Source organism: Cylas formicarius, unplaced genomic scaffold (genome assembly GCF_029955315.1).
Source record: "Cylas formicarius isolate icCylForm1 unplaced genomic scaffold, icCylForm1.1 PGA_scaffold_2__14_contigs__length_35257938, whole genome shotgun sequence".
Classification (NCBI taxonomy): domain Eukaryota; kingdom Metazoa; phylum Arthropoda; class Insecta; order Coleoptera; family Brentidae; genus Cylas; species Cylas formicarius.
In genome coordinates, this window is record NW_026844319.1 from 20,083,262 (window position 1) to 20,092,837 (window position 9,576).

Sequence of the window (9,576 nt, forward strand, 5' to 3'; positions counted from 1 at the left end):
TTTTTCAACTAAGGCATACTACGTAACTCATACTTATACTGCTCATCAGAATTTCTAAAAAAAATAGAAATTAGGATGCATTAACACTATAGTAGGTTAAAAGAAAAGAGAAACATCTCTGTTTTACCTAATTAACAGTATATATAGAATATTAATTATTATTTTACTAACGACGAGGTGAACACTGCTATAAAAAGCCTTAAATTAAGGAAAGCAGCTGGCGTCGACAACATTTTCCCTGAATTTATTAAACACCTAGGCCCAAAAGCAAGAACATGGATTAAAGACTTCTTTAACGACATACTGAATACAGCACGGCTTCCAAATGAATTTAAAATGTCTCACACTCTCGCTATCCTCAAACCGGGAAAAAGTCCTGAAAACCCAGCAAACTACCGCCCTATAGCCTTGCTGTGCATCTGTTATAAACTATTGGAACGGATGATCTACAACAGAATATGCCCTATCATAAATGAACATCTACCGCATGAGCAAGCAGGATTCAGACCAAACCGTAGTTGCTGCGAACAAGTACTGGCCCTCACCTCTTACATAGAAGCAGGGTTTCAGAAAGGCCTAAAAACATCAGTGGCCTTTGTCGATCTCAGCGCAGCATACGACACAGTGTGGATAGATGGGCTGATCCTGAAACTCTGGAAAGAATGCTGAAAGGTCGCTATTTCAAGGTCACTTTAGGCACATCAAGTAGCAAATCAAGAAACATTAAAAACGGTCTCCCTCAAGGCTCAGTACTGGCTCCACTACTTTTTAATGTTTACATAAGTGACACCCCAAATACTACGTCACGTAAGTTTTGTTACGCAGACGACATCGCTATAGCCACTCAAAATAAACACCTTGAAGAAGGAAAAACAACCATAACAGCCGACTTAGAAACCTTAAACCAATACTTCCAAAAATGGAGACTGCGCCCGAACCCAAATAAAACAGAGACATGTGCCTTCCACTTAAATAACAGGATGGCGCACAGAGAACTAAATGTCACGTTTTGTGGAGAACCAGTCAAACACAACAAACACCCCAAAGATCTAGGCGTAGTCCTCGATAGGTCTCTCACCTTTAAAAAGCACCTTGAATTGACATGCCAGAAACTTAAAACCCGAAACAACATCATACGTAAATTGGCAGGCACCACATGGGGAGCAAATGCAGCTACCTTACGCACTGCAACACAATCGCTTGTGTACTCTGTAGCGGAGTATTGCGCTCCTGTATGGGGCAGAAGCTCTCATGTAAATAAGATTGACACCCAACTTAATGAAGCCATGAGAGTAGTAACAGGGCTGAAGTCGACTCCTTTACCATGGCTCCACGTACTATCAAATATCGCTCCCCCAGGAATCCGAAGACAACAGGCTACATTCCAAGAATGGCAAAAGATAAATCACCCAGACCAGCCAAGAACGTGGCCTATTCACAAGGTAATAGATGAACCCTGTGTGAATCGACTGAAATCAAGGGCCCCAATATGGAACTTGGAAACACTTGCTCCAGGAAAAACCTACGACGCTTCTGAATCATGGACATCCGTATGAAATAACAGCAATGTCAATCAACACAACATAGAAGATCCTAATAAACAGCTCCCTGGGATGCAACTACCTCGTAAAACATGGTCCCTATTAAATAGAGTTAGAACTGGACATGCAAAAACGAGATCAGCGATGCACAAATGGGGAATTGCCGACAATCCAGCATGTGACTGTGGAGGTGAAGAGCAAACATTAACACATATAGTCCCAGACTGCCCACTGAGAAGATTTACTGGACAATGGAAAGACTTTACTGATGCAAGCCCCGCTGCCATTGCATGGTTATCTGAACTGGATTTAGACCTGTAGATTTGATTTTCCCATACCGCTAGGTTGCTCGCATGCACCTATTATATGTACTGTCTGTGTCATATTTAATGTGTATTACTGTGTTTTACATTACTTGTATTAATTGTCATTTATACCTACCTTTCATAAGAATTTTGTTTGTAACCTATTACATAGCACTTGTAGAGCCATACGCTCGTGCCTAAAGCAACTTGTGACTGAAGTGGATAATATATTATTTTTGGAAATTTAGACTGCAATTACTTATTTTCACACTTATTTATTATTATATTATTTCATGTTTAGGGCAATGGAATTTTTTATATAATTTGCCATAAAGAAAAAAAAGGTTTTAGAGTTGTTTGAAGTGTTAATGTTGATGTTAATGGTCAGCATTAATGCTGACCGCATTGGTAAAAAGAAATGTAAGTATTTTTCACTGGCGATAACCAACTATCTTAGCGAATAATGGTTATTTCAGAATCAACTACGAAATAATGATATTATAAATTATTTCACATTAAATTTTTATTTCTCATCTCAATCGGTTAAGAAATCTTTTTGAAAAAAAAGATTTTTTTGGGAGCCATTTTCTGAAGAAGGCATTTTTAAATACATATTTATTAATCAAACTAAGAGTAATTTTTAATATGTACCCTACAAATTAGCGAAAAGTTTTATAAAACACCCTGTATAAAATAATATAATTTCGAATTGCATTCATCACTTGTCAAATGTCAAAGGCGTAGCTCTTTCAGATTCGAAAACTTGAACTGACATAAAAACACTCCGTGGCACTCCACTACGCAGACAGATTAAGCGCCACTTTTCTCTTCTACAGGATAACAAAACATATTCGGCAATCGGATACGGCTACAACAGGCCAACGAAAGATCGTCGACTCGATTGGCGAGATGTTATTTTGCCGGCAATACCCGCACAACCGGCAGGCGTTCAATCTATGAGCTACGTTATCAGAGGATTGGAACCCGGTCAGCAATACGAAGCCAGAGTTCAGGCGCGGAACAAATTTGGATGGGGGCCTGTGTCCGACGCTTTCAATTTTCAGACAACCGAGACCGGTAAGCGCCTACTTATATTCGATTCTGATTCTATTAGCTAGCACTAATTATGACTCACTTCATCAATCGTGCTAAGCAATCGTGATGTTCTCTTTCTCCCATTTTAATCAAAAACTAAACTTGTGGTTAGACTACTGACTGCCAACCTAACGATAGGGTTGGTTAATAGCAATAGACTCGTCGAGCTTTTTGAAAATGGTCTTCTAAAAGATTTTACTGATTTTAAGCGCGTCTAAGTGTCTAAGTAAATTGTTCCATTTTTGGTTTTGATCCTTCCATGGTTTTACAGAAAATGAGAGTGAGAGAGATTGAATAATCTAAGTTTCTTTAATGTAACTATCAAAAACAAAAAGCTACTCACAATTTGGCGTATCTGTTTGACTCGTCAATTTGTCTTTAATGATCACAATATATGTTGGCACTATTATCATCGAAATTGAGCTTTTACTTTAGCATTCCAAAATTCAAAAAAAGAAGAAGGCAGAAATGGCAAATTTACTTACCTGTTACAAATCCCACCACTCTAAAGAGGACATTTTAGATTAGGAAGCATGTTCGGATTTAGTATCGAACCCTAACCAAGACAAGAAAGGACACCCAGGTTTTCCCACCCAATTCCAATGCGATACAGCCTGCACGTTTATCAACACCACCAAGAATGGTCCTTCTTATCTTTGTTATCGTCCGATAGTCTCAGTTAGAATCACTGCTTTTTATATCTTATGCCTTCTTCTCCACCGCTATTTTCTCACCTAGATTTAGATTTCCTTTCCGCCCAGGAGCTTGTGATGACTTTAACTATAACATTTTAATAAACATATACGGTATGACCGAAGTCAACTGTGACAAATTTTATTAAAACTTCTTTTAGGAAGGAGCGTCACGAGCCCCTGACTTTGGAATTTTATAATTTTCTGTGAATTCAGCAATAGTTTGTGTGCATTTATTAACCCAGTCCAATTTCTTTCATGCACCTGCTTTCCGCAAATGCACCGATTTGGTTATGTTACACTGCGTGTTGGAATAATCAGACGATATGGCGACCGAAAAAAGACTCCTGTTTAACGGTAAGGACGTTTGCCGTTTACAGTATATATATCTAAACGAGCCTGAATTGCTGGCTCCGCATATTAAAAAAAAATATATCACGGAAAATCTGTGTCAATGTAATTGTTTAATTCACAAATTAAAACAAATACCAAAATGTCAAAACCTGCTCGAAATCTCGTATATGATAGGATGAATTTTTTAGGCAATTAGTAGAATGAGAACAATTTGACTTATCGGTAAATCGTAACAATCGTACAAGTTATGTATCTATATCATCTTATATACATTTTTATATGCCTGGAGCAAATATCTTTGTAAATTTCGAACGATGTCGATATTTAAATATGGCAACTGTATTAACGTTCGCTTGAAATATGGTTATATGTATAAATTGATAAGGATTTAAAAAATGCTCCTGTAAAACTTTATGACCTTATTACTCTCTTATCCTAAAAGTTCGAACGAATTTTTCTTCTTAAAAGGGACTGCTAAATACTGACAAAAATGTTAAAAAATGCTTACTCCGTTATGTATTTGCGAAAAAGTAAATTTTAGATTGAAGAATATTATTCCGTATCTCCATCGAGTCTTTATGGACCGTAAAGCAATAAATGCAGAACGTGTAAGACCCACTTAAATATTCGGATGCAGCGTTCCCAAGTCTGCCAGATAACTGTAATCGATCTGAGCGCACCAAACTAGCAACTCCCGAATCTTAAACAATACAATGTGTTTATGGCTCTGTGTAAATCTGTGCGACCGGCTTCCATTACTTCCGCGCTGAAATCGCGATTTTTACAACGTAAGAAGTCTAGGAATAAAGACGCCATGCAACCGGTTTTAGAGATAAAGCGAACCAGATAGAACTTGTGTTTATAAAAGGATCGTTCTAGAAAATGTGTTTGGTGGGCAAATAGAACTGTTCTCCTTTTGTATTGCAGGATAGCGTTTGTTTCACTTATTTATTGAAATTACTTTACAGGGGCTTAAGCTGCCATTCAGATTGTAACTGGGTCTTGGTATAACTATTTACATACAATTTGTTGCAACCAGTGACTGTGTCTAGGTTTCGAAACATTCTACCCTTTTATTGCAGAGGGCAGTTTTACAAGCAGTTGAGAAATAGTATATTATGCAACATGCAGTGCGGTGAACGGCATTTGACTCACGAGTTTATTTGACACGTGCGGAGCGAATGCTTAATAAACGAGTGACTTAAAAAGTTTACCGAACGTGTTCCATATTATTCTTTTTCTACGACAGTTAGTTTTAAAATACATTTTCGCGAAACAACACGAATACATTCACTGACATGACCGTCAGAATTGACAAACGTCAAAATTCAAGGCGTGGGTAATATCTCCGAAAACATCCGATTGCTCCCAAACCCGAACGATAATATCCCGAAAATGTCCGAAGTGGCTCGGATCCGTGGGAAACAAAACTGACGTGGTAAAGTGACGCTTCCCGCAAGCCAGATCGGTGTGTAATTACGCATTTTACAGACGGGAGTAGAAAAATATATTCATCTCTACAAGAACATTCACGTTTTTTAAACACCTATCAACCTTAAAAGTAATTTTGAGAAATTTACAAGCAAATTGGATCACTATTCAATCTTGACATCATAGAATTAATCGACATATTTCGTTTTTCCAAATTAGTACACTGCAGTTGCACACATTTTTTTATTGCAATTGCAATTCAGTTTTGGGTTTTGCATATACAGGGTGCTTCAAAATAAGATACCTATACCTAATTCCTTGAATCATTTTAAGAAAAAAAAAATATCATTATATAAATTTTCCTCATTTTCATTGAAACAGTTAAACAGATATTTTGTTGACTAATTGGTGGAACCCTAGAAGTAATTTCTCTTTAGCATAAATCATTATTAACATATAAATAATAAATTATATATTAATATTTCCAACGAAAAAAATAACAAGCATTTTTTCATTTCAAATGGCGCATGAAATTGAAAGCAACCAGCTTTTTTTTAAGTTAATTGTGAAAATATCAGATACTCTCCAGAAAATTTTCGAGACTCAATGAGAATAAGAGCTGAAGAAGAGCTATTGTCTCTTATTTTTGTTTGCGTTGTTTAATGCTAGTTTATTTTAATTTAAAATTTAATTTTAATAATTATTGATCATTTTATTTAATTTTCTCTGGAAATCCTTTGTCGAATCACACACTGATGAAAGTAAAGAAATAGTTTTCACTCGAAAAAAAGTATTTCTGTGCATTACGAGGTCCCACCAAATTTTAACAAAATATCTAAAGTAGTTTCATTAAAAATAACTAAAAATGAAAAAAAATTTAATCACTATCAGTATCAGTATCGTATTCTGCATATAATACTACGAATGTTGATTATTTTCTATCTTCTTCCTCCTCTAAAGATTTGTTAATATTAGACAAAGGAATCTTGTATCTACAAACTAACCAAACGCTGCCTCCTAAATCTGCAAAAATCACATGGGTTCCATTCAATTAATCATTAGGTCTAGGAGATTAACCTGAGCAATTAGTTTAAGGTAAAGTGGTAAATTCTGAGTACATATATCGTAGAATGGGAAGTTGGGTAAAAAAGATTTAATATCTCAAAAAGCACTGTTCTTTATTGTTATTGTTGTAGCTGGAGCGGACTGTAATTTAACGCTGTTTCCTTTGTGTTGTTCTGCTATTTTTGATTTTGCCTTAATTGAAATTTCTGAAATAAAACACTGAGTGCTTCTTTAGCGTATCTCTGCAATAGAGTGTTCTTGAAAATCGACCCACAATCATAGAGCATAAAAAAATGTATAAACTAAAGGGGTTTAACTATCCCAAGATATTTTTATATTTCTATAGGTATTTTAATAATTTATTCAAATTTTTAAAATAACAAATAAATGGAACTAAACTGCATTATTATGCAACTGATATATTATACATGCATCTTTACTTGACTTGTAAGACTCTGGAAACTTTACACGTCCTAAATGAAAACAACCTAATAATTACGTTGCCAGATGGTATTATTTCTGTTCTCAACATACATATATACTTTGTAGTTGTAAACCCTTCCATCCAAAACACTATCTCTGACGATTTAGAGTCTTGACAAAATACATACAAAACTAAGTAATTAATAAACACCCTAACAAATCTCAATACCAACAAATGGATAATTGGGATAAAAATCAATTATGGTTATAATATAAACACAATACATTTGGTCAGTTCGCAAATACACTTATTTCAAGAGCGCTGAACCATTCTAATAGCCCCTATTTTCTGTTACAGAACGCACAATGGACGACGTCCTCAGCATAAGATCGTACAATAGGGGCGCTAACACTGTTGTAAGTTATTTGGCCATTTACCTAGCTTCGTGTGCTGCACGTTTCGTTTCGCTGTTTTTATGTCTCCATAGATAAACTGTTTAAAAGCAAACCTTAAACAATTCTCGTCTCTCTTAAGGTGTAATGAAATTTTAAATTATGACGTAATATGTGGCTGAATTGTTGTAAATATCCTGTGTAAATAATATAACATAATGAAATATATACTAATGATATACATGGGCGCATTCCACCACTTATTTTTTGTAAATAAATCAAAATATTCTAGTAAACATATAATATTGAAATGTCTGTGGTGTTAAAGTAAGATTTCAACAACAAGAAAAAAGAGCGTAACATTGAATTTCCCTTACATTAAGGCTTTTTTATAAATTTATAGGTTATTTTCTCAAAACAAATTTAAGCATGATACATGATATTAATGTGTAGTATTTCTGGAGGGATAGGGGTTTTAGGCGACTTTTTCTTTTTCTTTCAAACGGAACCAATGCTTAAAACCTAAAACCTTTTATTCCGAGACTTTAAATAGGGTGTTATTTATTATTGATTTTGATTTCGATGTGTATACATTATAAAATGAAGCTATAATAAATGGTATTTTTTGGCTGACCAATTGTTTCATTTAATCCATTTGAAATGAAGATCCCTTAATAACTAACCCTCACCGTTGCTTCTTCAGTCTTCTGAGATCGAAACACAAGATCACTTCTGAACAGAAAAGTAAACAACTTAATATGGTAAACAAATGGTATTTCTGAAGTGACATTGTGACTCCCGTGTCATGTCTATTATTACTAGAGTGCTGATTATCGTTGGAATATGGTTTCTTCCATTCTATCTCTCTCTTAAACATATATCCGTCCACGTTGCCTTGAGAGAATAAGGTTTAATTGCAGGTCGGCCCTTATAAGAAAGTGGGGTCCTTTGCTTGGGAAGTTTTCTTAATTTTTTAGTCATAAATGAACTGAACTCCCATGACTTTAATCGTCTGTACGCTAACCAGACGAGATTAATCGTAAATAACATTCTTCAACATTTCGTAGGGGCCACGTGCCCAGACTTCCCTAGAGGATATTTTTTTCTAATTCCCCGTACAACAATGTTTTCTTTTAATTACACATTTCATAAAGTATATCTCCCATGTTCCCGTAAGTCTCCGTGCCTAGCGATACAAATTAAGCGATCGGTCTGCGTAGGAGAGCCGAGCCGCTTATCCGTATCTTGTTTCCCGTCATTAGTCCTTTTCTCTCCTCTGCTTTCTATTCCGTAGATTTATCTCCCTTTAATAATAATAAATATGTCTACGGAACCGACGACATGATAGGGGGAACAGGCAAACATTAGCCTAATAAAATTGGTCAGCGCCTTTTGCCGCCAGTAAACAGCTGACTTGTTTGTTCGATATTAGCTACGGCAAGATTTTGGTTTTGATTGATGGAACTAGCAGCAGGTAGGAGCTAGGGCGGATTTTTAAATCGAAATGAGAGCAAATTTGAGTATGGAAAAATGATTATGACTATGTTATTCATATTCTCATAAATTACGTGTTTTACAAAATCAGAAAATAGAAGACATTGGAAAAAAAATAGAAGAAGAGATGAAGAATAATTTTCAGTAAAGGGTACCATAAAATAGCATAATTTAATTAAGATACGTAAATAATACCATTGAAGTTTCTTTTACATGCCGCTTTTCTTTGTTATTTGTTTATTTAATAAACAGGAAGTAGAAAATCTCGGAGTGAGAAAGCATTTTTAAATCACTATAGTTAAAAATAAAAGTAATCTTCAAAAATTGTAAATAATAAACAATGTTTAAAAAAACAACGTAAATCTTTACACACCGATACAGTTATAAGAAAATATTTTTTTAGGAAAAATTTTTTATGACTTGTAAGACTATAATGCTTTGATCCTTACTTTAAGACCCTATGTCTCTGATTTATCTATTTTGTGGGACTAGAATGGAGCAGATGATAAGATTGATGATAGGTTTGTTCCACCTTCAAATTGCAAACAGAGAAAACAGAATCATTTTACCAACGACTTCATCAGGTTGTTTGTTGCAAATCGATTTATAAAAATTGATTGGAACAAGTGACCTACAAATTAGCATATCTGAGGGTGTAAAATTTGGTGGATCATTTTTACCGAAATGTTTGATACATACATACCTTCTGGTGTCACTTATATTTTATGATTTCTGTGCCTTAATTCCTTAATTGGAGTAATACAATGAATAATTGTGATTTTT

The 9,576-nt window shown here is 35.0% G+C and overlaps 1 protein-coding gene across 4 annotated transcripts in view; it reads left to right on the forward strand.

The window, feature by feature from the left end:
• The window catches only part of LOC132698576 (limbic system-associated membrane protein-like), a 228,788-nt gene extending 220,863 nt beyond the window's left edge, over positions 1–7,925 (forward strand). For 2 of the 4 annotated variants that reach the window (XM_060664754.1, XM_060664752.1), the window contains 3 exons: positions 2,683–2,923; positions 3,955–3,990; positions 7,265–7,925. In XM_060664754.1, coding sequence (XP_060520737.1) covers positions 2,683–2,923; positions 3,955–3,990; positions 7,265–7,398 — 411 coding nt within the window. In that variant the 3' untranslated portion in view covers positions 7,399–7,925. Of the gene's footprint in view, positions 1–2,682; positions 2,924–3,464; positions 3,764–3,954; positions 3,991–7,264 lie in introns of those variants that run through there. The other 2 variants (XM_060664756.1, XM_060664755.1) reach the window with 2 other exon arrangements.
• The last annotated feature ends 1,651 nt before the right edge of the window (positions 7,926–9,576 follow it).